At 53.3% G+C, this 27,667-nt stretch overlaps 1 protein-coding gene across 5 annotated transcripts in view; it reads right to left on the reverse strand.

Annotated features, from left to right (window-relative positions):
• Positions 1–27,667, reverse strand: part of SULF2 (sulfatase 2) — a 124,893-nt gene that overhangs the window by 12,078 nt on the left and 85,148 nt on the right. For all 5 annotated transcript variants that reach the window (XM_065922134.1, XM_065922132.1, XM_065922135.1 and 2 more), the window contains exons 5-11: positions 20,550–20,719; positions 15,794–15,944; positions 14,269–14,444; positions 12,056–12,184; positions 9,411–9,467; positions 8,973–9,102; positions 6,951–7,143 (exon numbers count right to left, since the gene is read on the reverse strand). In XM_065922134.1, the coding sequence (XP_065778206.1) occupies positions 6,951–7,143; positions 8,973–9,102; positions 9,411–9,467; positions 12,056–12,184; positions 14,269–14,444; positions 15,794–15,944; positions 20,550–20,719 (1,006 nt within the window). The remainder of the gene's footprint in view (positions 1–6,950; positions 7,144–8,972; positions 9,103–9,410; positions 9,468–12,055; positions 12,185–14,268; positions 14,445–15,793; positions 15,945–20,549; positions 20,720–27,667) is intronic.

Genomic DNA, 27,667 nt, shown 5'->3' on the forward strand with positions numbered 1-27,667 from the left:
CAAAGGGGGAACTTTTTAGACTCCGAGACGCTTCTGGAGTCTGCCATGCTATTGGTACGATGTGGAGACTCCATGGATTCTTCACTTCTGCAGGTTCTCCTAGTGCTACTGGGTGTGTAAGTGCTGCCCTACTAGAGCCAGTCACAGCTCAGCCCATGCTTGGGGGACTGAGGCCTGACTGTCAGGAGACGGCAGACAGAGCTGTGAAAACTGCTGCTCAAAATGCCCCCTTATCCTTTCTCCACTCAGTTTTTAAACCTGCCTTTTATTCCTGACTGACACTATCAGGCAAATTCCCCCCACACACACTCTGCTCTTCCCCAGAAAAGTGGGAAGTAAATCTCCATGTGAAGATAACTTCTACACCAGGAGACATAGCATCCTTATCACCAGAGTCAGAGGATTCAAGGCTAAGAAAACTCAATAGAACACTTCTTCACTAGGCTGCTGCCCCAAGCAGCAGTCCCTCTGTTCTACTAAATATTCACAAATAATTATTTCCTCATCTAAAAATGATGTATAAACAGTCTGCTTTGGTCGCTTTGGGGTCCCACTTCTAGGAGACCTCTGTGTCTATGAATTATATTTTTCCCTCCTGTTAATCAGTCTTGTGTCAATTTAATTATTTGGCCAGCCAAAAGAACTCAAGAGGAACCGGTGAGGGGAGGTGGAGTGGAATTTCCCTTTCCTTAACACAGGTTAAAGTCAGAGGCCAGATTTCTTGTATCTTCTACCTATTAAAAGACAAATTTGGCCAAGTTGCTAACATTTCAGAAAAATGGGGGTGGGGTGGGGTGGGGTGGGGTGGGTGGGTGCCCTGTTAGGAGCACGCATTTCCGGCTTCTGAAGACAGAACGGGAAACGTGTCTGTCTACACCCTGTCCACTGGCGGCGCGGTCAGTGGGGCGGGAGCGGGCATGCTGCCACTTCAGACAGGGCGGTGGTCTCCCGTTTGGCCACAGTCCCCACCACTCCTTCCATTTTGGGTCCCATCCAGGCCTGCGTCAAGTCTGTAATCCCGCTGCCCTGAACACGCATCTGTTCTGGGAGCAGGGCCTGGAGCCAGCCCTGATGCAGGTTTCTGCTGGGCTCCGAATGACCACCAGGTGGCGACCAAGGGTCGGGGACTGGCTAGAGGCAGCAAGGTGGGGCCCAGGAAGGGAGGGGAAGCCCTCTCCCACCCCGTCCCCCTTCTTGGGGCAGATCTCTGTACCTTTCCTCTGTGTATCAGAGTCCCAGGGGCCAAAGGACCCGGGGGTCCAGGTCCGGAAGAGGCATTCCTTTGACAAAGCCCTGGCCTTTTCTGACCCCCAGGCAGCTTTCTCCTTGCCTTTTTCCTCCCTGAGTTCCGTCTCTGTGAAGCCGCAGTGCCTCGGCCCGAAACGCACACACTTCTGAGCCGATGTCCCCGCGGGAGCAGGTCACTGCTGCCCAAGAGGGCCAGGAAGCAGACCCAGCGGAGTCTTACTGCTCCTCTGTGCTGCTGGCTCTGGAGTGCTCCACCCCCCGGCCATACTCCTGGGGGTCCCCTGTCCCGCCATACTCCTGTCCCCAGCTATGGCCCAGGCCCAGTCCCAGCCTCTGCCGGGTTCTGTAGGGAAGCGACTCTCAAACCATTTGCAGAGTCCATGGCTGTCTTCTCGGCACAGTGACAGAATGGAGCATTTGAGATGACGACTGTTTAGCTCCCAAAGTTTCAAACATTTACTCTCTGGCTCTTTAGGGAAAAAGCCTGCCAGCCCCGGTGTACACCTTTTGCAGGACTGAATCCACACCACTTGCTCTCCTTGTCACCCTAGGTGTCTTTGTGTCCAGGGTCCTGAAATATATGTGCCCTTTCTACCACGTGTATCAGGAAGGTGGGTGGGTCACCAAGTCATGTCTGACTCTCTGTGACCCCATGGACTTAGCTCACCAGGTTCCTCTGTCCATGGGATTTTCCAGGCAAGAAACCTGGAGTGGGTTGCCATTTCCTACTCCAGAGAAACTTCCCCACCCAGGGATGGAACCTGAGTCTCCTGCACTTCAGGCAGATTCTTTAAAAAAAACCTGAGCCACCAGGGAAACCCCTGTATCAGGAGGTGGTGACCTCATGGTCTGGGCTCTGATGGCTCGGGTGCAAATCCTGAGCCCAATCCTTGGGTGATTGAGTTAATTTCCCAGCAGCTGGACCTGCCTGCCAGTGCTCTTTGGAGTTTGACGTGAAACAGATCTGGTAAACATTTCAGCTCCTGGAAGCTGACATGCAGCAGCTGCTCTGCTGGTTAGGGACCCTGCAGCTGACATCCTCACCCAAGGTCACAACTGGGCCCTCCCAGCGCCCCAAGCCTGGGAATCCTAGGGCGGTGTGGCCTGTGGGTGTGGGACCCACAGGATCTCTGCTTCCTCTTGCCCTGGCTCAGAGTACTTCCCCTCTGCTGGTCACACTAGGCTCTCATTTAAATGTCAGCTCACCACCTGCCCTACAGCCGCAGCCCCTCTCCCCCCGGCCACACCCCTGTTTCATTTCCTCCATGCCTGCTTTACCCAGGGAGGTGAGCTTCCCACTGGGTTGACCGGCTAACACCTGGCCTCACCCTCGAGGTCTGATGGTGTCTCTTGCATTCAACTCCAACCTCAGCAGGTGGCACGTGGCAGGGCTTGCAGATTTGTTGGGAGAAGAAGTGAGCCAACAACTGGCTACCCGGACCCATCCCCCAAGTCTCCCCCATCTCCTCCTCTGGGTGCTGGGTCTCTCCTTCTGTCCTGGGCTGGCTGCTCCGCCTCCTTCCTCACCCCAGTGCATGAGGGCGAGCCGGGGACTGAGCCGCTCGGGGTCAGGGCACCTCAACCTCAAAACTGGCAACACTCTGCGGCCGGGTAACCCTTGGCTGTGGGAGGCTGACCTGTACCTCACAGGATGTTAGGCAGCTTCCATAGCTTCTACCACTGGATGCCAGGAGCATCCCTCCCCACTGCCCATCATACGCGACAGCCAGAAACGCCAGCATACAGCCAAGTGGTCCTGGCAGGTGAAACTGCTCCCTGCTGAGAACCCCTGCTCCAGGCCGGCTGCTCAGAAGGGAATGAGGGAGCATCCTGCTGGCAGGCATGCGCAGGAGAAGGAATGTTGGGCCTGGTGATGGGGACGGAAGGAGTTTCCCAGGTGGCGGTAAGGAGCCACCCTCCTCTTGCTCCCAGGATCCTCTGAGCACACTTAAGACAGGGCTGTGATGTCACACCGTCCTCACAGGAGGGCCCGAGTCCAGCTGAATCTCAGCTCTTTAGGTGCATATTGAGTGCTGCACTCACTATGCCAGCAAATCTGGAAAACAGCAGTGGCCACAGGACTGGAAGAGGTCAGTTTTCATTCCAATCCCAAAGAAGGGCAATACCAAAGAATGTTCAAACTATCGCACAGTTGCACTCATTTCACATGCTAGCAAGGTAATGCTCAAAATCCTTTAAGCTAGCTTCAACAGTATATGAACCAAAAACTTCCAGATGTACAAGCTGGATTTAGAAAAGGCAGAGGAATCAGAAATCAAAACTGCCAACATCCACCACATCATAGAAAAAGCAAGAGAATTCCACAAACACATCTTTGTTATGCTCAAGCCTTTGTGTGGATCACAACAAACTGTGGAAAACTCTTAAAGAGATAAGAATACTAGACCACCTTACCTGCCTCCTGAGAAATCTGTATGCAGGTCAAGAAGCAACAGTTAGAACCAGACATGGAACAACGGACTGGGTCCAAATTGGGAAAGGAGTACGTCAAGGCTGTATATTGTCACCCTGCTTATTTAACTTCTGTGGAGAGTACATCATGCGAAATGCTGGAATGGATGAAGCACAAACTGGAATTAAGATTGTCAGGAGAAATATCAGTACCCTCAGATATGCAGATGACACCACCCTCACGGCAGAAACTGAAGAGGAACTGAAGAGCCTCTTGGTGAAAGTGAAAGAGGAAAGTGAAAAAGCTGGCTTGAAACTCAACATTCAGAAAACTAAGATCATGTCATCCAGTCCCATCACTTCATGGTAAATAGATGGGGAAACAGTGGCTGACTTTATTTTCTTGGGCTCCAAAATCACTGCACACGGTGACTGTAGCCATGAAATAAAAATACACTGGCTCCTTGGAAGGAAAGTTATGACCAACCTAGACAGCATATTAAAAAGTAGAGACGTTACTTTGTGACAAACGTCCGTCCAGTCTGTGGTTTTTTCAGTGGTCATGTGTGGATGTGAGAGTTGGACCATAAAGAAGTTAGGGTGTCACAGAACTGATGCTTTTGAACCGAGAGTCCCTTGAACTGCAAGGAGATTAAGCCAGTCAATCCTACAGGAAATCAACCATGAATATTCACTGGAAGGACTGATACTGAAGGTAATGCTCCAGTTCTTTGGCCACCTGATGTGAAGAGCCGACTCACTGGAAAAGACCCTGATTTTTGGGAAAGATTGAGGGGCAGAAAGTGAGGGGGTGATAGAGAATGAGATGGCTGGACATGAATACAATGGTCATGAATTTGAGCAGATTCCAAGAGATAGTGAAGGACAGGGAAGCCTGGCGTGCTGCAGTCCATGGGGTCACAAAGAGTCAGACACGACTGAGTGACTGAACAATACAGTGCAATACAATCTCTTTCCTCTAAGTATTAATGGGGGGGGGGGGGAAGGTTTAACTAAATCACAAGTTCTTGTATTACTTAAAGATTAGCCAATGTGCCACATGCGGAAGCAAGATGTTAACTGTGTAATTCAATCTGGAAACCAATCATTTTACTCAGCTAAAAAGAGATTAGCTTAGCAGTTACTAATCAGCTAGTGAGGAATTATAACGGGGGACCATCAGTTGGGAAGTGCCGTTCCAGGCAGAAGCTGGGTCGTTATGGAGACAAACCAGCTCTCATAACGAAGGTGTTCTCTGCAAAGACAGGAGGAGACCTCTGGGCCTGCCGCCGCCCAGCCAGTCTCTAATTAGGCTACAGGGGAGTCTCACTCAGCCTGAAAAAGGATAGGGATCCTGACGCAGGCTACAACATGGATGAACCTTGAGGACACTATGCCGAGTGAAATAAACCAGACAGGAAGGACAAATCATGTGTGATCTGCTTATGTGAAGTAGCTACAAGAGCAAAACTCAGAGAAAGCAGGGGGGTGGCTGCCATGAGCAGGAGGAGGGGCGGTGGGGAGTCACTGTCTGTCGGGTGCTGAGCTTCAGTTCTGCGGATGCACGGTGGTGATGGGCGCCCACCACCGCCAGTGTCCTTAAAGCCACCGAACTCGACAGTCAGAAACAGCACTGAGTATCGTGTAGTGGTGATGGTACCACAGCGAAAGAAGACAGAGAAACCACCAAAGTCTCTAGTGAGGCTTTGGCTCCCCTTGGGTTAGGGGGTTAGAGCAACGGGTGGCCTGGGCAAGTGCCCAGCTCTGGAGGGGACATTCCAGCCAGGGGACCCGTCTCGCTGGGACCATGTCCTAGCACCCACGGCCCGCCGAATGTTCGGCCGGGGGCGTGCTCCCCAGGGGAGGTGACCCCCCGAATGGGGCCGTGACCACCCGCTGGGAGGGTGCGGCCAGGTTGAGAGGACTTCCCTAGGGCCGCCGCTGGTCGCTGGCTTCCTAACTTTCTGTCCTCCGGCCCCTGCTGCGGGAGGTGTGAGGGCTAAGGCAGCTTCTCCAGTGGGGATGGGGGGCGCAGCTCTCCCCTCTCCAAAGTACAGCTGACCTTGAACAAGGGTGGGGTTCATCTGCGTGTAACTTATAGTTAACCTCCCCCCCCGCCCCAGGTATCCACGGTTTCTCCACATCCATAGATTCGACCAACCACGGATGAAGCAGAACTGCGGCATTTACTACTGAAGACGATCCACGGGCAAGGGGACCGTCACTGTTCAAGGGCCAGCTGTGCATTGGATTCCTGTTACTCTAGGTGGTCTTCTTCCACAGCATCACCTTGACGCTGAACTAGCGAGTCAGGAACCAGTGGTCCTGGGGCAACCATGGGGTGAGGTTCCTGCCAGCCTTGGGTCACGACACACTTGTCAACCATCAATGTGGAACCTTACTGCACACTGTGTCTTCATTTTGTCTACGTGAAGACACCCGACTTCATGCACGTGGTGATTCACCGACATTGACCTCAAGGTAGCAGCCGGAAGCTCATCTCACCCACGAGTTCCCCTCTTTAAAGCACATCCCAGCCGGCCGGGGCCTGGGGACCCGACGCAAGATGTCAGTGCCGCCTTGGGGCCACTTTAGATGGTGAAGTCACTGCAGAAAGATATGTGATGCCAGAGACATGACGCTAAGCAGACGGTGGCGCTCGTGGTAAAGAACCCACTTGCCAATGCAGGATATAAGAGATGTGGGTTCAATCCGTGGGTCAGGAGGATGCCCTGGAGGAGGGCATGGCCACCCACTCCAGTATTCTCGCCTGGAGAATCCCATGGACAGAGGAGCTTGGCGGGCTATACAGTCCACGGGGTCACAAAGAGTCAGACACGACTGCAGTGACTTAGCATGCCTGCATGCAAGTAGACATGAGGCGGGAAGGAGAAGGCAGGGCGTCGCCTTGGCTTGACCTGTCTGGAAGCCGGCACTGGGGGATTCAACATCTTTTAGCGATTTGCAGCTGAACCCGTCCAGCGCCTGCAGTGCAGATGGAGGAATGCTATGGAAGCACAAATCTGATCCTGGCTCCTCTGCTCAAAGCCCTCCAGGTCTTCTGGTCTCAGAGGGCCCCACCACGTGGCCCAGGGCTGGACCCCTCTCCCCTCCCTTTCTCTTTATGCTCCTGCTCTTCTCAGCCCTGGACACTCTCATCTCCTTCTTTATTCTCTCAGCCCACCCCACCCCGGGCTGGGTGGATTGATGGTGCGGGGCGCGTGGGTTTGTTTGGATGAACAAGCGGCGCTGCTCGGTATGTTCCGCCCCGCCCCTCCCGTCCCACTTACTCTTCTTGAAGAGCTTCTTCCGGCGTCCGGCCAGGGTGAGCTGGCCGTCCCCGCCGTCGCAGACGCAGCCCTCGCCGCCCTGCACGTCGTACTTGGGCACCAGGTTGGAGACGGCCCTGCCCCCGGGCCGCGCGGGGCCCTTGCACTTGTGCAGCTTCAGCTTCCCCGAGGCGTCCTCCACGCACTGCCACTTCTGCAAGACACGCGCAGCCTCAGCCTCCGGGCCTGCTCGCCCGCCCCGCCGCTTCCCTGCTCCCTGCTCCCAGCCACCCCACACACGTCCCTCTTGTGGCCCCGACTGGACACGGGCTGGTGCCTGGAATGAGCTGCTCTGTGATGGATGAGTACCTGTCCACTGTGGGGCGGGGGAGCGGAGACTTGGTACCCAAGGTGATGCGCTGTGGCTGAGCGGGAACCCCGCCACGGGGAGGCCCCCTAAGAGAAAAGCACTCGGATGGGAGGGCGTGGCTCGTACGCAGGGAAGGGCCTTTCCAGAAGGTATAGCAGGAGGCAGGCGGGGCAGTGGGGTGGGGGTGGGGGGCGTGGTCAGCAGGGTGTGACTGCATCCGCTGGAGGTGGGAGGTGGGTGTCTGCGCTGGGATCCTGGAGGCCCTAGAGCTGTAAGTGCGGGGCGTGGCTGAGGCCTCCCCACCTGGCCTAGCCTCCTCCTACCCCCCCACCACGTGCTCCTCTCCTTGGTTAAGCAGTGTGCTTGGATAATTGGTTTCAAAGACAGATCAGGCAGCCCTCTCGCTGTCCAGGACTGCCAGACCCCCAATCTGCAGGGAGAGGGTGGGGATGCGCCAGCAGGGGGATTTGACTACAATCCCAGGGGCACAAAGGCCCCTCCTGGCCTCATTGATTCATTCTCTGAAGCTCAGAACTGAAATCTGAGCCCCTCTGGGGTCTGCCCAGATGGTCAGCTCTGGGAGGCCAGAGCTTTCTGTCCAGAGCTTTCTTCCTGTGCCTGGCAACAAAGGCAGCCTTGAATGCTGCTCCAGCGTGACCCAAAGTGCTCCAGGGGCACGGGTGGGTCCGTGATGCCGTCCATGGCAGGGGGAGGGGCTGGTGAACGAATGCTGGATGGGGCAGGTGGAGCTCAGTTGTGAGGACAGGTCGGTGCCAACTCCGAGTCTAGCGATAAGACAGAGCTGCCTGGATGTAGCCTGTGACATGCACCCAACTGGTGCCCGGCCTTGGCAACCCACGGGTTTATTAAGGAGAAAAGGAATGTGGAGGCCCTGGGTTTACTTCCTGTTACTGGTGAAATGGGCTCACATCTCCAGGCCTGAGCCAGCACGGATGAGCTCAAAGTCCCAGCTCGCAGACCGAGGCAAGGAAGCACCTTCTGTCTGCGCCTGGGCCTTTCCAGGGCCCCCTGCCTGCTCCCCCTGCTCATCCGCCTCCCTCTCTCCCCCTGAACCTCGCCTAGGGCTGGCATCTCTCTCTCCAAGGCTCCACCCTCACTCCCCGTCCTCTCGAGTTCACCTTGGCCTCCCAGGCCTCAGAAAATCGAGTTCAGACTCTCCCAAACCTCCGTCACAGTTTCTGTTATCTCCAAATACCGTCTGGATTATATTTTCCTTAACATTTCTCCTGAAATCAGCTCACATTTTTACAACCTAAACGTGTTTACGTCAGAAGGTAATTTCCTGTTGTTCCTATGTAAGTGGAAAGCCAGCCACAAAGATGATCTGGGAGAGTGAATACAATGGAAATAGTTATTTAACTTTATAAACACTGCGCGGAGGCCAGCTGTGTCTTTGTTAATGAGGGATCGGCCAAGGGTCTCAGAGCAGCTAGACACGTGCACCCACGCGGGAGCTTTCCTCTGATGGGAGCAGGATTGGAAGGGTTTTCTGAGCGTTGTCTTCGCCCCCTGGCGTCACCCTGGGGTCACACATCATGAGGGACACTGGCTCTGCTGGTCTGAGAAGCAGGCCTGGGCCGCGGTTTGGGGGGCCCCTGGGAGGGAAGGAGGGAGCCTGTCCCCAGCCCCAGCGCAGCGCCGAGCAGCCTCACCTGCCCCAGCTGCTCGCACGCCGTCTGGTACTCGGCGCGCTGACACAGGTCTTTGACGCGCTGGTACTTGGGCAGGAAGTTCTCCTCCTGGGCGTCCACCTTATCGCTGTCCCTCTTGTGCAGCAGTTTGCTGTGGGGCAGAGAGCGGACGCGGGGCTGGTCGCCCAGCTCTGGGGGAGCACGTGGCCCCACTCAGCCCTGCTGCAGGGTCACCAGGGAGCACGCGCGTGCGGCCGGCCCCGGCTTCCTGGGTACAGGGCGCCGAGGACAGACTCCCAGCCCCCAGTGGAAGGTGGCGGAACGGCATCAATCTCCCTCCTGCCCTTGACATTTGTAGTATTGCGGGCGCAGGTGGGACTGCCGGGCGCTTCGTGGGAGGCCCAGGTGGGGGTTGCCCGGTATCGCCCTGGGGCGGCTCCTCCAGACCCCGGCACTCACCCTCTCTCCACCAGGAAGGAGTCCCGCCAGACCCGCAGCTTCTTTTTCAAGTGAAACCTGGGGGGCGAAAGCACGTGTCCATCTTCTCATCAGTGCAGGGGCTCCCATGTCCCTCCATCCTTCCAGAAGCAGGGATGGCGCTGAGAGCCAGCCTTGGTTCACAAGCAGCGCAGACCCCGGGGGCAGCCAGGGCGAGTGGGGGACACACACACACGGACACACACACCCATGAACACATGCATGGACACACACACACACGGACCCACACAGATATAAACACACACGGACACACACATGAACACACACAGACACACACACCCACACGGACACATACACCCCCACACACATGGACACACACATGGGCACACACATGAACACATACACAGGCACACACATGTGTACAACACACACACGGCCACACACCCACATGGACACACACACTCCCACGGACATATACCCACATGAACACATACACGGACACACACACGTGGACACACACACACACAGCCACACACACCCACACCCATGGACACATACCCGCATGAACACATACATGGACACACATGAACACACACGGACACACACACGGACATGGACACACACACGGACACACACACACCCCTCTGGGCCCACAGCAGAGGTGCACTTCCCTAGAGCCTTGGGTCTGAACACGGGGCAGAGTGACCCAGGTCAAAGTCACTCCAAGTCACTCGTAGTCATGTGCACGCCCCTCTGTGCCTCCCAGGAAGCCCAACAGTTCCCCTGGTGCTGGAAGAGATCGCTTCCCTTTTACTTCAGCCCCAGATGAAACGCTTCTCCTGACTTCAGGTTAATTACATTGTGTTTGGGGGGATGTTTTTCCCTTTGATCCTCTGTCGTTGGATTTAAGTATGCATTTTGTGGAGTTTCACGCTATCATTTCCACTTCGCAGACAGGGCCTTGGACTGAGAGGGCGCTTCCACCCTACACCCGACCCCCCACTGTCCTGGCTCCCAACACAGCGCCCCCGCCCTCCCCAAACATGCCCATTTTTTACCCTTGTGAAAGTTGCTCAGTCATGTCCATCTCTTTGCGACCCCAAGGACTGTATAGTCCATGAAATTCTCTAGGCCAAAATACTGGAGTTGGGTAGCCTTTCCCTTCTCCAGGGGATTTTCCCAACCCAGGGATCGAACCCAGGTCTCCCACATTGCAGGCGGATTCTTTACCAGTACCGTTACAGCTCATAAAACCTCCTAGTCAGAGGGAGGAGGCTCGGCAGAGGTGGTTCCTTCTACAGGACACTCAGTCTTGGACAGACACTGCCCACCCGGCCGGGGTCCCCTGAGCTGCAGGAGGTACCAGCTGGAGGCTGCGTCCATCAGTGCTGTTGGGCCGTTACCTCGGTGGGCAGTTACACCGACGGCCACTAGATGCCGCTGCTGCCACGCCAGTGACTGCATCCTCCTCCTTCCTGTCTGACCAGACTCAGCTCACCTTCGCACCTAGGTTTTGCTCACCATCACAGTATAGTGGGAGAAGGAAATAGCAACCCACTCCAGGATCCTTGCCTGGAGAATCCCATGGACAGAGGAGCCTGGCGGGCTACAGTCCACAGGGTTGCAAAGAGTCGGACATGACTGAGCGACTAAGACAACACCGTATAAAGTTATGGTTTTTCCAGTGGTCATGTATAGATGTGAGAGTTGCACCATAAAGAAAGCTGAGCACTGAAGAATTGATGTATTTGAACTGTGGTGTTGGAGAAGACTCTTGAGAATCCCTTGGACAGCAAGGAGATCCAACCAGTCCATCCTAAAGGAAATCAGTCCTGAATATTCATTGGAAGGACTGATGCTGAAGCTGAAGCTCCAATATTTTGGCATGTGATGTGAAGAACTGATTCATTGGGAAAGACCCTGATGCTGGGAAAGATTGAAGGCAGGAGGAGAAGGGGACACGAGAGGATGAGATGGTTGGACGGCCTCACTGACTCAATGGACATGAGTCTGAGCAAGCTCTGGGAGTTGATGATGGACAGGGAGGCCTGGCGTGCTGCAGCCCATGGGGTCACAAGGGGTTGAATACGACTGAACGACAACAAGACTGTTCTTCTGTTTGCCTCCCGGACACCCAGGAATATGTTCCCATCATACCATCTGGCATTAGAGCTACCGATCATGGCGATTAATAAGAGTGTAGCCTCTAGCCTGGAGTCTGGATGCCTGGACTGGGATCCAGACCTGCCAAGAGAACTCTGACAAGTCACCTGATTGCTCTGGGATTCAGTTTCCAAGCTGGAATCATAATAATGCCAATTTCACTGAGTTACTGTGAAGATTAAAATAATAAAATCTGCTGCAAAGCACTCAGAACAAGTCCAGCATACAAAAAGTGCTTAATTAATGTCAGCTTTGATAGCTGCTATTCTTTTCATGTTTCACCCAGTTTGAGCTGTGGCCATATTCCAGCTGGGAAGGTAGACTCTTAGAGAGGGAGCTTCCTTCCCCCGCCCCACGGCAGGTAAGTGGTCAGGATGGGGGGCCCTAGAACCCCAGCTCCTCAGTACAGAGAAACCCCCGCCCCCCCGAGACCCACACAGCTAGGCCAGGAGCTCAGACAGTTTGGGGTACTTGGCACCCCAGCACCCACCCCACCCCCTCACCGATTTGCCGGCCGCTCTGTATCCAGTAGCTTGAGGATGGATTTCCCGTCCATATCCGAGGGGATGTCCAGCCCGGCGATGTCCAGGATGGTGGGGGCCAGGTCAATGTTGAGGACGATGTGGGGATTCCTGACGCGGAGGAAGAGAAGGACTCGGTCACCGGGGCGGTGGTGACCCGGCCTCCCCTGGGGCAGATGGCTCCACGGTGCCCCAAAGGCGGGAAAGCTGCCATCCATCCATGTCACTTTCCTGCACCCTGGCCCTCAAGGTTCCCCTCTGCACCCTGGATTCAGCTGAAGCCCAGCGCTCACCTTCCCACCCTCTGCACCACCGCAGGGGGCTGCGGCTCACAGGCCCACACCTGGCTTCTGCTTGGCTCTTTCTTCTGCCGGGAAAGCCCTGCCTACCCCAACTCCTGAACGGAGAACGCTTTCTTTTGAGACGCACTGCAAACCCTGGACCTTCCCCTGGACCCTTCTCTGCGCCTCTGATGTGAACACTGGCCCCCTCACTGCCCCTGGAAGCTGAGCACAGCCCAGCCTCCGGGCCTCGGCCCTGGTGTGCGCCCTCTGCCTGGAACGTGCCTCCTCCAGGCCCCAGCGAGCACTCTCCCCACCTCTGGCCCCGAGACCCCCAGGCTCTGGGGTTCACACCCTTGTGTGATCCTCTCCCCTTGAGGGTGGGCCAGACCACAGAACAGGCAAAGGGGACGGGATGTCAGACCAGGGGGCTGGCTCGTGGCCCAGCCTGCGTCCCGTTGGCCGGCCCTCCCTTGCTTCCTTTTCTCCCCTGGCTGGCTCTGCAGGAGCTCCTTGCCACAAGTTCAGCCCCAGAAAGGATGCCTGGTAAACAGTCTGGGAGGCCGGCTCTGTGGGTTCAAGTCCTCCGTCTGCACCTGAACAGCCCTGTGCGCGGAGAGACGGGCCCTTCCCCAGCTCAGCCTCTGTGGTTTTGAGTCCTGAGAAGCAGATCACAGACTCCGAGGCTGACCAATGCAGTGACAGCTGCTGGATTACAGTTCAGTCCACCTTCTCTTCCCGAAAGCAAGTGATCCTAATGCCTTTAATGGTCACACATTCTTCTCAAATAAGGAAAAACATGTACAAGTATCAGAAACCTGGCTTTGAGACGAATTCCAGCACCTCTCTCCTGTGCCATGTAATCTCAGGCAACTTAACCTGAGCCTCCGTTTCCTCGTGTTTAAAACACGGGTAACACTCACACCTACCTTAGAGGCTTGTTATCATGCTTAACTGAGTTACCTGGCTAGAAAGTGCTTAGACCAAAGCCTGAAGAATCACACTCTATCAACACGGCTATTATTCCAATAGTTATGATTACAGCTGGGGACCCTGAGATCCAGACAGGGAGGGGGCCAGTGAGGTCGGCAGAGGACGAGGGATGAGGCTGGGCTATAGCTCGCACTGCCTGCCTCCTGGAAGCTCCACCAAACCTCCCGGGCGGGGCAGGAACATCTTGGTCCCAAGACGTCACCCTTTCAGGAGGAATCCCGTAGCCGAGTCAGTGTCTGCGTGCGTTCTGGGCTCGGACGGAAGTCGGACCCGATCAGCACCAGAGCAGTGACAACGTGCATTTCAAAACACCCTTCGAGTTGGTCTCCATAACGTCCCGGCTGACCCGGAAGCTGCAGCTATGATTACTCCCTCCCAGCCCCAGACACAACATTTTTGCTGCCAGGACGTGTTGTTTCGAAGGTTAACCCGCGGGGACGGCTGGATGAGGGCCCACGTGGCCCTCGGGGAAGGATGGGGGGGAGGCTGGTTCCCTTAGCGCTGCCACTGAGCCGGCCCCGCTGATCTCAGCCCAGGGCCCCTCCCTGACAGCCGCCAGACCCACAACCAGTCAGGACAGACAGAAGTCAAGGTGGCATCTCCATGCGCTGGCAGGGACACACACACAGTCCGGCTCCCTGACTCTGGCACAGCGCCCACCACAAAGAGTCTGTTTTCTTGGGTGCTAACAGCCCTGGCTTCCCCCTCCCCAACAGAGGGGAAGGCGATGATCAGAACCCACCCCGGGTGACATCACTGCCCCTTCGCTCGGCACCCAAGCCCACCTGCCCAAATCCCGCGCTCCCAGGGGAGTGGCCGGGGGCTGCCTGCTGAGTTGCTGCTGCTTGCCCATGTGGGTGCCAATGAGCCTGGAGGCCTCCCTGGAACTGTGGGTTGCTGGGGGTGGGGTGATGCACTTACAGGGAGCCGGCCTCCACGTTGGGGCCCCTCACGTAGAACGGGACCCTGATGTCGAACTCGTAGGGCATGGACTTCCCTTTCACCAGTCCGAACTGGCCGATGTGGTAGCCGTGGTCGGCTGTGTACACGATGTAGGTGTTGTCCAGCTCACCGGTCTCCACCAGCATGTTGTAAATCTGAAACGCAGGCGAGGCGGTGAGGATGTGGGGCGGGCCAGCGGGCAGTGGGCACCTGGCCTGCTCTCCCCTAAAGGGGCGATGTGCTGGGGTCTCAGGCCTGTCCCTCCCCTGCTTCAGGTCTTTGCTCAGCTGTCACCTCTCTGTGGGGCCCCTGGGACTGACCGAGGTGGCCCTATGGCCTCCTCACCCCTGTCCCCCTTTGCGTGCCTTCTCAGCACTTATTTGCGGACTGTGTCTCCCTGCATTAGAATGTAGGTCCCATCTGGGTGGGACCTTGTCATTTTGTTCCCTGCTGGGTTCTGTGTGTGCTGGCACTCAATAGATGCTGTGGGATGGATGGATGGATGGATGAATGAATGGCTGGCCTGAGGTAGGAGTCTGTGAGCCACGACAGTGCCGCCCCGTAGAACTTTCTGCGATGCAGGCAATGTTAACACCTGTGGCATGAGCCACCCACGGCTATTCAGCACTTCAAATGTGGCCAGTGCAACTGAGGAATGAAATCTTAAATTTTATTGTGAAGTGACAATGTTAGTTGCTCAGTGGTGTCTGATTCTTTGTGGCCCCGTGGACTGTAACCCACAGTAGACTCCTCCATCCATGGAATTTTCAAGGCCAAGAATATTGGAATGGGGAGCCCTTCCCTTCTCCAGGGATTCTTCCTGACCCACAGATTGAACCCAGGTGTCCTGCACTGCAGGCAGATTCTTTACCAGCTGAGCCGCCAGGGAAGCCCTTACTAAACTTAAATAGTCATGGATAAATTTAAAAATACGTATCTAGGCAATGGAATATTTTTCAGCAACAACAAAAAAATTAAGTACTTTCAAGTGAACCTTGAAATCATCGCACAAAGTGGAAGAAGCCAGACACAAAAAGAAAACAAAACCCCACATATTATAGGGTTCCTTTTATATGAAATGTCCAGAATAGGTGAATTCACAGAAACACCAAGTAGATGAGGGACTGCCTAAGGTAGAAGAGTGGGAGGGGGGTGGTTTGGGGTGATGGTTTAAGGGCTGCAGGGTCTCTCTCTGGGGGTGATGAAACTGTTCTAAGGCCAACTGGGGCGATGATCCTGCAACTCTGCGAATAAGTGAAAACCCACTGAAACCTATGCTTGAATCCGGTGAGCTGAATGGTATGTGAATTGTATCTCCAGAAAACTGTTAAAAAAGCGCATGTAGCCACACATGGTTGCTGTAGTGGACCGACCACAGCTGGAACGGTTCCCCAGGGGCTGGGGTTCCGTCTGGATCACTCAGAGCCGGTCCCGGGTGCCTCACCCTTCTGCCAGGTTCCAGTCGATGCTGGGGGCGGGGCGGGGCGGGAGGAGGGCCGCCTACCGTCTCCATGGAGTCGTCCACCGACAGCAGGGTCTGCAGGCGCTTCCGCTGCAGCATGTTGGTGAACTGCATGTGGATCGGCTTCATGGGCCCCGTGTAACGCATGATCCAGTGCTTGTCGGGGTTGGGCGCGTAGTTGTAGCTCGGGGTGCTGGTGGGCAGACATGCACAGAGGTGAGGCCAGGTGGCGGGTGGGGGTGCTGGGCCCTCGCCCCCAGGGGCCACCCCCTCCATGCCTCAGGAAAAAAGCAGCTGTGCTGGGGCTGCAGCCCAGGCTGAAACCTCGCCCCTCTGGACACCAGCATGTCAGCGTCCAGATGCCCCAGGTTCGGTCAGCATCTCTCTGTGTGCAGGGCATGCACGTGGGGAGACCTGGGGGTCACAGTGACAGGTGACCGGAGCCCCCCAGGGGACTGTCCTTCCCGTCTCAGCCCTGTCAGCACGCCCAGCACATCCAGGCCGATGTCTCAGTCTGTGCTGGACTCTCTCCTCCCTTGAACCTGCCACCTCCCCTTGTAGGGAGGTTCAAGTTCAGAACCACCCGTGGGCACAGCACCCAATTCTAATTTAACAGCAGGGCATTTATCTTTCAGCCACATTGGGTAGATGGCGAGTGCCAGTGATCGTGGCTAATTAAGGTGTGTCATGTGGAATTTCCTTTTGCAATAGATTTTGTTTTGTTTTTAAAGGAAATTGGTTAAAAAATTCGATTAATAATAGTCAGGCAAAACTGTGAGAATGGCCTGAATGTGTATGTTTGGGACAGGCCGTATTCTGTGACTTGTCACAATTATTCTTTCCGTGTGGTTTAATCTCCCATTTAAAAAGAGGAAGCGGGGTCAGAGGCGTTCCGGGAGCTGCCCACTATCTCACTGAGTGACTGGTGGAGCCACTGGGCTCTGAGACGTCTACTGTGGGGTCAGTTGTGATGCTCAATGATAAACGAATAAATACACGATAACCTGACCTCGGAGGAGCGCCGACCATGTGCTGGGTGCACCCAGAAGGCTCTGCCTAGATCCTCTAATATTCAGAACTGCCCTAGGCGCTGGGGCTACTTTTATTTGCCCTGAGTGAGAAATGTAGACTGGTGGCCCAGTGAGGGGATGACCTTGTCAAGGGTGGAGCTGGGGGCCAAGCTCAGGAGTGGGAAACCCCACAAAGCGTGGGTACCCCTCGCACGGTGTCTGATGATGCTGGAAGGCCAGGGGCCGCTCAGATCTTACCACTTCCCCTTCCCCAGGCAAAGCTGCAAGCAGAGGCTAAGCTTCCTCTGCTTGAAGACAAAAGCTTTTCAAGCTGGCTAGTAAGGGGCGAGGGCTGAGGGCGCTGGGGAGGGGATAAGGGTCCCGAATGCCCTCCCTTCCTCAGGACCTCAGCCCCCTCACCTTCAGAGAACTCTCCCGGGGTGGAAGGAAGGACCCTGCAGCTCACGGGAGCCCAGAGTTATGGAGACGGTTGCTATGTAGACGGAGTGAGTCACAAGACTCCTTCTGGACTCTGAGGTTCTGGCGGGTCTCCTGCCGCTAAATCTGCCCGGCTCCTTCAATTGCGAGGAACGTGGCTCTCCCCCGCCGGCCGGCTTAGGGCCTGACCCATGTGTAGAACATTCCTAGGGGTGAGCCCACCTCCCGCACCAAGGGGGCTTGCGGGCGGCAGGAGCAGCACAGAGAGACGCCCTCGGGGCTGGTTGGCATTTTGGGGAAATTGTTCCCATGGCCTCAGCGGCCCGGATTCCAGATATAATTCTGAGCGATCATCCCTGAATCTGTTAGATTCTATAGGGCTGGTGTCTGCCCTGGAGAACAGTGAGGGGTGAGTCTGTCAAGAGTCTGCTTTCTGAAGCCCCTTCTCTGGAGACCGCTTTTGGAGCAGGATCTGGGGTCCTGCCTGGGGCCAGGCTCTCCCTGCTCCCCTGGGACGGGGTCACATTTTCACAGGAACCCAGCCGTCTGCCGAACAAAGAGGCGAAGCCCTCACCTCCGAAAGAATCCGAGGAATGTCTGCTTGTTCTCGGCCAGCCTGAAGGACAACATCTCCTCTTCTGTGGGGCCCCTTCCGGCCCCTCACCCTGTGTCTGGAGGCGGTGGGCAGGAGCCCTGGCCCCACCCCAAGATGCGAGCACGGGCCTGGCTCCCTTGGGTGATGGAAGGAGACGCCCGTGACCTGGTCAGATGCCACACTCTGAGGCAGCTCTGGCTGCGTGTGTGTGTGTGCGTGCGCACGCCTGTCTCTGTACGTGCATGTCTGTATGGTGGTGTATTTGCACGTTTGTGTGTCTGCGTTTGCATCTGTGTTTATGTGCGTCTCTGTGTTTGTGTATATGTGCTTAGACCTTTGTATCTGTGCGTTTGGGTGTCTGTTTCTGTGTATATTTGTGTATCTGTGTGTGTCAGTATATGGGCCTGTGTGTACATGTCTGTGTACATGTATGTCTGTGTATGTCTGTGTATCTGTGTGTTCTGTGTATCTGTGTTGGTGTACGCACTGGTGTGTTTGTGTATGTGAATGTGTTAGTCGCTCAGTCGTGTCGGACTCTCTGCAAGTCCGTGGACTTGAGCCCACCAGGCTCCTCTGTCCGTGGAATTCTCCAGGTAAGAATACTGCAGTGGGTTGCCATCCCCTTCTCCAGGGGATCTTCCCAACCCAGGGATGGGACTTTGGTCTCCTGCATTGCAGGCAGATTCTCTACCACCTGAGCTACCAGGGAAGCCCCGTTTGTGTGTGCATCTGTGTGTATCTATTTGTACATTTCTGTCTGAATCTGTGTGTGTGTTTGTGTGTGTCCGCGTGCGTCTCTGTGTATGTACGGAGCTGGGAGGCTGGATGGGGCCCTGGGCAGGTGCAGTGGGACCGCATTGCAATGAGCAGCATTTGCCAGAACCCAAAGCCCAGCAGAGAACGTGGCGCAGGCTTGATGGGGAGTCTCTGACAGGAGCCTCGTGACGGAAAGATCTGGAACTCCGACCCGAGGGCTCTGGCTCCTCCTCAGCCCCCTGACTGTCGTAATTAAACATCCCAGCTGCAGAACTTTCTGGTTTGGAGGTTTGTTTTGAAAATGATTATACCCCAGAGATAAGAGAGCCTTCCAAACACACTCCTAATAAGGCGCGGGGGGCGCTCTGGGTAAGTAATAGCAGGCGGTGCTCATGTTCAAGTTCTGTAATTTTCATTTCAAAGGGAAAATAAATGAGCAGGCGATGTCAAACAACCTCATCATGAAACTCTAGGGCTGCTGGGGGTGGGGTGGGGTGCCAGCACCCCTTTTAGAGGAGACACTGCAGAAGCCAAGCAGCCCTTCGCCCCACCCCACGGCGCCTCCCACTCCCTCCCGCAGAGGCTGGGGGCGGGAGGCTGGCCTCCCAAGTGCGGGCCACCAGGTCAGCTTTGCAGAGAGGCAGTGCCGCCGTCCCTGGAATGTGGTTCATCCTCACCTGTCCAACCCTCCTCCCCAAAGACCCGGGGGTCGGTTGACACACTGCCTCGTCTTCCAGGAGCCACTCTGGGCGCCGTCAGAAAGGAATCACAGCGAGGGGGGCGAGGAGGGCGATGCGTTCTGATTGTAACGAAACTTAAACCCGGAGTATTCAGGCGGGCTCCTAACCGCCCTGCCCTTGTTGCCCCGATGTCAGAGAGAAGGCTGCTGAGCATCACGGCTGAGCAGGAGGTGGTTTGAGGCAGAGGAATGCAGAAGATTCCAGAAAGGTTTTCTAGCCTGCTGGAGGAAGGACCGGAGGGGTGGGCAGAGAGACGGCAGGCAGGAATGGTGGCCGGATGTGAATCTGAGCTCTGCCATTTGCCAGCTGCGTGACCTTAGGGAACTTACCTCACCTCTCTGACAGGCAGCTTCCAAGACGTCCCTCAACGGCCCCCAATTCTACTGCGTGTAGCCCCCTCTCACTGGTCCATGTGACCAGTAGAATATGGCAGAGATGGTGTGTCCTTTTGAGATGAAGTTATAAAAGACTGCATTGGCCCTAGGTCAGAGGCAGCCCTGTGCGTGAGCCCCAGGCAAGCCTCAGGTGGTGGCACCCCAGCTGACATCTTGATTACATCCTCCGGAGACCCTGAGCCAGAACCAGACAGGTAGCCCCCCGATTCCTGACTCACAGATACTGTGAGATGCTACACATTGGTGTTCTAAGTGGTTCAATTTCGGGATAACTTGTCATATAGCAATAGATAACTGATACATCAAGGGTCACTGGGAGTATTCAGGGATTCAGTGCAGAAGATCCCCTGGAGAAGGAAATGGCAACCTACTCCAGTATTATTGCCTGGGAAATCCCATGGACAGTCTAGGGGGTCCCAAAAGTCAGACACGACTTAGCGACTAAAGTGCCTCCATAGGGCTTAGAACAGAGTCTGCCATGGAGTTAATAGCTTATAGAAGCTGTAGACACATTAGTAGTCTGATGAAGCTATAGGCCCCTTCTCAAAAGAATGCTTAAAAATGTGCAAAATGAAACACGCAGGATTGAAAGGAAACCTATGATACAGGTGTACACCTGAAAGGTATTTCTAGCCACAGATCTCGGTGAGAGAATGTGGGTCCCAAGTTAACCACTCTTGTCGCCTGCTTTGGGTTGTTATTACTGGATCTGTATTCCAGTTCTCCAGAGATGAGCTGTGTGCTCCTGGGCTCTTTACACCAGGAGGATTAGAGAGAAGAGGCAGCCTTGTCTCTATCATTGCATCATTGTGACCGAGCCTTTGTGCTACCCAGTAGCTCTGGGGCCAGCACCCTGAAACTTACATGTGCTGAGATGCATTAGGGAAGAGGCTTGAGTACTGGGGGGCTGAGTCCTCAGGACCGTGGGGGGCTGCGTGGCTGATGACCATGAGCACAGGTCTGTGCGGGTACATCTTCTTGGACGTGCGGAAGAAGCTCACGCTGTCGTTGGTGATCAGGTCCGTCAGGTAGTCCTGGGGGCCGGGGAGAGACAGGAGAAGGTGTCAGGAGCCAGGCATCTGTGCTGAACATCGGGGATGCAAAAGTGACCAAAACAGACAATCCTTGCCCTCCTGGAGCTGCTGGTCTAGGGGCGGACGTGCAGTTAGTGGTGAAGTCACACAGGGAACACAGACAATAAGCAAGCAAGCAGAACAGGGAATGTCAAATGCTAACACCTCACAGTGGAGGAATAACCCTGAGAAGGGGTTAGGGAGGATGGGAGAGGAATTCCAATTTGTCATTCATTCATGACAGATATTAAAACAGTAACACTATTGAGTGCTTATGGCGTGCCAGGAACTCTTTTGGGTTTACATGTATTAGCTTGTCAATCCCTACATAGTCCTAGAAAGTAGGTATGATGATAAGCCCTGTTTTCCAGAACAGGAAAGTGAAGGCCCAGAGAAGTGTAGTGAATCGCCCAATGTCACACAGCTGATAAATGTTGCAGCCAGGCCTCCTAAGTCTTGGTCCCTAAGACTGAAGTCTTTTTAAGGCTCTAGGGATACCATGGTGGAGGGTGAATACATGCCTGCAGTCCTGAAGGGTCTGTCCTGGGGGCAGGCACAGATGAACATATAAACAAAGGTCAAGATAGTGATGAGGAGCGACAGAAGGAGGAAATAAGACAAGATGTGACAAAGAGTAATCGGGAGCTGGGGCAATCAGGGAGGGCCTCTCTGAGGAGGTGACACTCGAGTTGAGACCTGAGTGGCAAGAAGGAACTGGGCGTGGGAAGATCTCCATCATTGGAGTTCACGCTCAGCTACTTGCTGGAATCCTTAGGGGAGCTTTACTAATGTCTGGGCCCTCTTCTGGTTTAGCTGCTCTGTGGTTCAGCCTGGGCACTGGACTTTAAAAAAAATCTCCCCAGGGGACTCCAATGTGCAGCCAGGAGTGAGAATCACTGATCTGGAGGAAGTGTTTCAGGCAGAGGGGACAGCAAATGCAAGGGCTCTGAAGCAGGAACAAGCGTGGCGTGTGTTCAAGGAATAGAAAGAGGATGAACAGTCAGCAGGGACGATGCAGGGACAAGCAAATCATGCCACAAACACAGGCAGGCAACAGCGGCTGAATAAAAGTGAGAGCCACTTAGATAACCAGGCAGGAGAACAGATGAGTGGGAGGATACGTTATGGACAGGAAATGAGGGCTTTAAAAGCTCAGCAAAGAAGTTGAGATTTGTTTAAGTTCTTCCTGAACTTGGTAAATCTTCAGCTGCTGATTTCTTTGGAAGGGAATGAATTCTTAAACATTTACCCTCTGCTTCCTAGGAAGCAGCTCTGTCCAAAATGATAACTTTCAAAAAGAGATATTATTTTACAGGAAAAAAGGTGAAGTGACTACAGTTTCTACCCTTCTACGTTTGCACCCTGTATGAAATGCATGCACACTCCCCGGGTTCCTATGCTTCTGGAGACACACACCTCCAGGGCCACGCGTGCACTATGCGTGCACAGGGCGGTCACTGCATCACAGTGACCAGCAACGGGACGATGACTGATGACCCTGCACTGCCTTCATACCGTGCAGTGCTGGGCAGACAGGAAAAGGGCAGCAGATCTATAGTGACCGAGGTGGAACATTGTCCAAGATATGCTTTTAAGGGAAAGAGCTGTAGAGTCAAACTTCAGAAAAGTTTATTCATTTATTTATTTTTTATGGGAGGAGTAGGGTGGAGAGGAGAAACCAAACCCCTACCTTCATATGCTTCTGAGCGCTAAGAAAAAAATTCAGAAGGACAGATCCCTAAGCGCTAGCTGGGGACCAAGATAAGGGGAGAGAGGGGAGAAAGTCACTTGCTACTTCAGTCAATTTCCCTTGAAACATTTTGGGGAGTATAAAAGGGTCTTATAAAGGGGCCCTGTAGAACATTACATAAAAATAATTTTCTTCTCTATGATATAAATCAACAAGCTGCTGCTATAGCTGCATTTCAAAAATGGATCCAATACCAGTCCCTTCAGATGGTGACTTCACACAAACTTCACAAGTGAACAGTGCATTTAGCAAGGAGCCTGGTACTGGGGGAACCCACAAGGAACACTGACTCTTATTGTTATCAGACCTTTGTTCCACTGACCTTCATAGCAACTTTCCAAAGTGGACACCATGCCCCTATTTTACAGATGGGGAAACCAAGGCCACAAAACTAATAAGCAGCTCGTTCAGAGTTAGAACCCAGGCCCTTGTGTTTTTTTGTCTGGTCCACCTTTTGTCCCCCAACAAACAAATATATTACTGGGAGGAGTAGATGGTGGTTTACATGAGGTCTTAACAAACCTTTTCTGTAAAAGGCCAGATGATAAATATTTGAGGCTTCATAGGCCAGAAGTCTCAGTTACAATCACTTATGACTGCCACTACAGCTGAAAAGCAGCAACGGCAGAAATTAATGGGCACGTCTGGGCTGCAGTAAAACTTTATCCACACACACTAAAATCTGAATTTCATATAATATTCATGGGTCATGAAAATTGCTGTGCTTTTGATTTTTTTCCAGCTAAGTAGACATGGAAAAACCATTCTAAGCTCAGGGTTGTAGCAAAACAGTTGGCAGGGTGGGCTTGACCCATGGGCTATAGTTTTGAGAATGGATTTTAAAGCCTAATGACTTGGGTTTGAATCCTAAAAGTGAAAATGTTAGTCACTCAGTCATGTCTGACTCTTTGTGACCCATGGACTGTAGCCTGCCACTCCACTGTGGCAGGCAAGAATCAAATTCTCCAGGCAAGAATACTGGAGTGGGTAGCTATTCCTCTCTTCAGGAGATTTGCCCAACCCAGGAATTGAACCCAGGTCTCTGCATTGCAGGCAGATTCTTTATTGCCTGAACCACCAGGGAACATTCCCCTTCCAGCTGTGTGGCCTGGTTCCTTAGCCTCTCTGCGCCTCAGTTTCCTCATCTAGTGATTTGGGAAACTAACAGTAAATCGCTCACAGGCTCTGGTGAGAAATGCACAGGTTAATTCATATACAATGATTCCAGTGGTATCTGGTGTGTGATACCCTCTAAAGGAGTATTAGCCGTTATTCCTCAGGAGTCAAGCATTTTCCTTGTGAAAATTAAAACAGTACAAAGAAAGCTGAAATTCCTTCTGATAACCTCTCATCTCCACTTCCAATCTTGGCCTCTTTTGTCTCCTACTGAGAAAGAAGTATCTTTCCTGATGTGTTGTTACCTATGTTACAGTTGCTTTATTCTTCTTTTTACATGAATCCTATTATACTGTGTACATTCATTCATTCATTCATCCAACAAACACAGCAGTGAACAAGACTAACATTCCTGCCTTCATGAACCTTGTATTCAAATAGGAGGACAGTTAACAAATGAATCCGTGATATACACAGGTGTGGCGCATCAGTGGTGATGGGGGGTGGGTTTGGGGAGGGGGGTGCCTGGTACACAGGGTGGTCTAGGAAGGTGACATCTGACTAGGGACCTGGAAGAGTCCTGCAACTTGCTTTTCCCACCAGTCCTTACAACCTAAGTGTTTCTGACGGCTTTAGACACCAATCCCTCTCATCTTTTTCCAGAGTCTTCCATGGTCATTTAGTCATTTCCTGCATTAGTGGGCTTTCTTGGTTGAGTTCCTTCAATGACACATTTGTAGCCAAGAGCTGGGCTAAGCGCCTCTGCATAGGAGGGAGGCTTCTCTGGAACAGAGAGAAAGTGCAAACGGTGGGTGCACTCAAGTTCACGGAGACCACCATTGCAGAGCCTCCCACCACCTGGACCCTCCCCTCTCCTCCACCTGGTCACTCCTGTCTCCCTTCCGCTACCTGTTCTGCATTCTCCTGCCCTCTTCGACCATTCGGCTTGCTTTATACATCAGTCTTTTCTCATCAACACTGCCTCTCTCTTTCCAGTCTGCTGTGAGGACCCCTTTGGGTGGCATCTGCCCACCTTCAGGATCAGTGATTAGGGCAGAGTCCTCAGAGGCCTTCTGAGGGCCACTTGGGAAGGACTTCTGATTTCTTCCTTCCCTGGCCCTCACCGGGGCCCCCAAGGTTAGCCTCGACAACGATGCTCCAACCTCCCAGAGTCACGGGTCCTCGCTCCCCAGCTCCGCGGTGGCTGGAAACTCTGCGCTCACTCCTGTCCCTCCTGGTGCTCCTGCCGCCCACTGCTACCCTTGGGACCCGAACCCTGGACTTGAGCCAGCTCTGACCCCACAGGGCCCGCATCCCTGTTTCCAGGCCTCCGGTAACTGGGTTTCCAGGAATTCTCCCACCTTTGTCAGGGGGACTCCTCTCCTCTCACTCTCAGGTTGAGATGCGTGGATGGCAGGAAACGGGGCGACAAAGCAGCCACTGCGCGTCCCGTTCTCAGTGCCAAGGGGGCGGGGTCTCCCTGGATAACTTCGTTATCGGGCTGTGCTGAGGTCAGGCATGGACATGGTGAGGAATTTTAACAAAGAGGGAGTGGATTTTTCTGGCTATTTGAAGGATCTGCCTGCACTGAGGCTGGGAGGAGAGAAAAGGTGTGCTCAGCCCTGTGAGACTGTGCTTTGTATTTCCAAGGAGTCCAGCAGACTGGCTGAATACCCCTAACCAGGTCTTTAGAATTTATTTGCTCTGGAGAGGCCATGGAGGCAGGCCTGCTACGTGCAGAGTGAGACATGGGGTCAGGGAGAGGCACTGCCCACATGATGTCACACGTGGTTTCTGCCACTCGGGGCCTGATCAGACTTACACACGTGGGCGGTGATCACCGGTCAAAGCTGGGAGGGCTCCCCAAATGTGCTGGTATTTCCAGAAGGGAAATGGGATAGAGTGTATTTTGGCTGCTGAGATGGCAGGAATATTTGCTAGTCGCTGGATGATTTTTTTTAACGGTAAGTTTGGATGAACCATCAGTATTAGTCTGTCCTCCTCCCTGTCATCATCACCACCATCATCATATTTAAGCCAGAGGTCAGGAAATTGCAGCCCACTGGCCAAGTCAGGCCTCTTGCCTGTTTTCGTAAATGAAGTTTTACTGAAACACAGGCAGGTTGATCTGTTTACATATCCTCCTTGGCTGCTTTTGGACTGCAAGGGCTGACTTGAGCAGTTGTAATGGAGACTATAGCTTGTAAAGTCTAAAATATTTAGTATTTGGCCCTTTGCAGAGGAGGTTTTGTGTCTTCATCTGAACTAATATATTCTGAGCATTTACTATGTGTAGTGGTCTCCTCTATCACTCTACATGTATTATTAACTCCTATGAGCCTCAAAAGCCTTTGTGAAAAAAGAATTACAATGAAATACCACTATACACCTCTGACTGGAAAGTTGCACGAGGGAACCTTCTGGGGGTTCGTGATGCTCTCTAATTTGACCGCAGTGGCAGTTACACAGATGTACACACACGTGAAAACTTCCTGAGCCACCCACCTAGGATCCATGCACCTTACCTGATCGCAGTCCAACAAACCAGAACTAGAAAAAGTATGGCCTAGGGAATGACCTAGGGGCTTCTCTGGTGGCTCAGATGGGAAAGAATCTGCCTGCAATGCGGGAGACCTGGGTCGGGAAGATCCCCTGGAGAAGGAAATGGCAACCCACTCCAGTATTCTTGCCAGGAGAATCCCATGGACAGGGGAGCCTGGCAGGCTATAGTCCATGGGGTTGCAAAGAGTCAGACACGACTGAGCGCCTAACACACATACGTATGGAAGGAGTAGGTTAAAGTATAGAACACCATACAACAAGAATGAAGGCGCTACTCACAAGTGAGAACATGGGTGAATTTCAACAGAGCATTAAGCAAAAGAAGCTGGATACAGAATTAATCTACAATGCTGGAGGTCTGAGTGACAGAGTCCTTGTAGGAGAGGTGGCTGATGGAAGCGGTTACACGAGGGGGCCTTCTGGGGCTGGCGGCAACATTGCTTCTTGACCTGCCTGAGTGCTGGTTACATGCATCTGTTCAGTTCCTGAAAATTCATTAAACTGTATGTTCTACATGCATGTTTTCTATAATTTCTAAATTTCTGCCCTGGCAAAATGTTATAGAACAATCCTCTCATATCACCTGGTGCATGTTAGAATGGTGAGCATCAAAAAGACAAGGGATGACAAGTGTCGGCGGGGATGTGAGAAAAGGGAAGCCCTGTGGACCACTGATGGAACGTAAACTGATGCAGCTGCTACAGAAAGCAGCAAGGGGGTTCCTCAAAAAATTAAAAAGAGAACTACTCTATGATCTGGGGGTTCCACTTCTGGGTATTTATCCAAAGGAAATGAAAACTGGATTTTGAAGGGATATTTGCACTCCCATGTTTATTGCAGCATTAGTCTCAGCAGCCTGGGTATGCAAACAACCCGAGTGTCCTCAGTGTGGGTATGCAAACAACCCGAGTGTCCTCAGTGATGAATGGATAGAGAAGATGTGATGTGTATACACATACCACACACACACACACAGCAATATTATTCCATCACAATAAAGAAGGAAATCCTGGCTATTTGCAACAACATGGAAATGATGCTAAGTGACCCAAGTCGGACAGAGAAAGACAAATATTGTGTGATACCACACAATACACATGGAATTCGAAAGAGGTGAACTCATAAAAACAGAAAGTAGAATGGGTGCTCCCAGGGGCTGAGGGATAGGAGAATTGGGGAGATGCTGTTTAAGGGTACAAACTTACAACTAGTAAATAAGGAAGTTCTGGAGATCTAATGCATAGCATAGTGATTAGAGGTAACAGTACTGTATTATAACGAATTTGAGCAAAATCTGGGAGATAGTGGAGGACAGAGGAGCCTGGTGTGGTATAGTCCATGAGTCACAAAGAGTTGGACATGACTTAGCAATTGAACAACAATTGTATTATAAACATTAGACTTGCCAAGAGACTAGGTCTTAATTACTCCCCCACCAAAAAGGAAAAGATGATTCTGCAACATGATAAAGGTTTAGCTAA

This window comes from Muntiacus reevesi, chromosome 2 (assembly GCF_963930625.1).
Source record: "Muntiacus reevesi chromosome 2, mMunRee1.1, whole genome shotgun sequence".
Classification (NCBI taxonomy): Eukaryota; Metazoa; Chordata; class Mammalia; order Artiodactyla; family Cervidae; genus Muntiacus; species Muntiacus reevesi.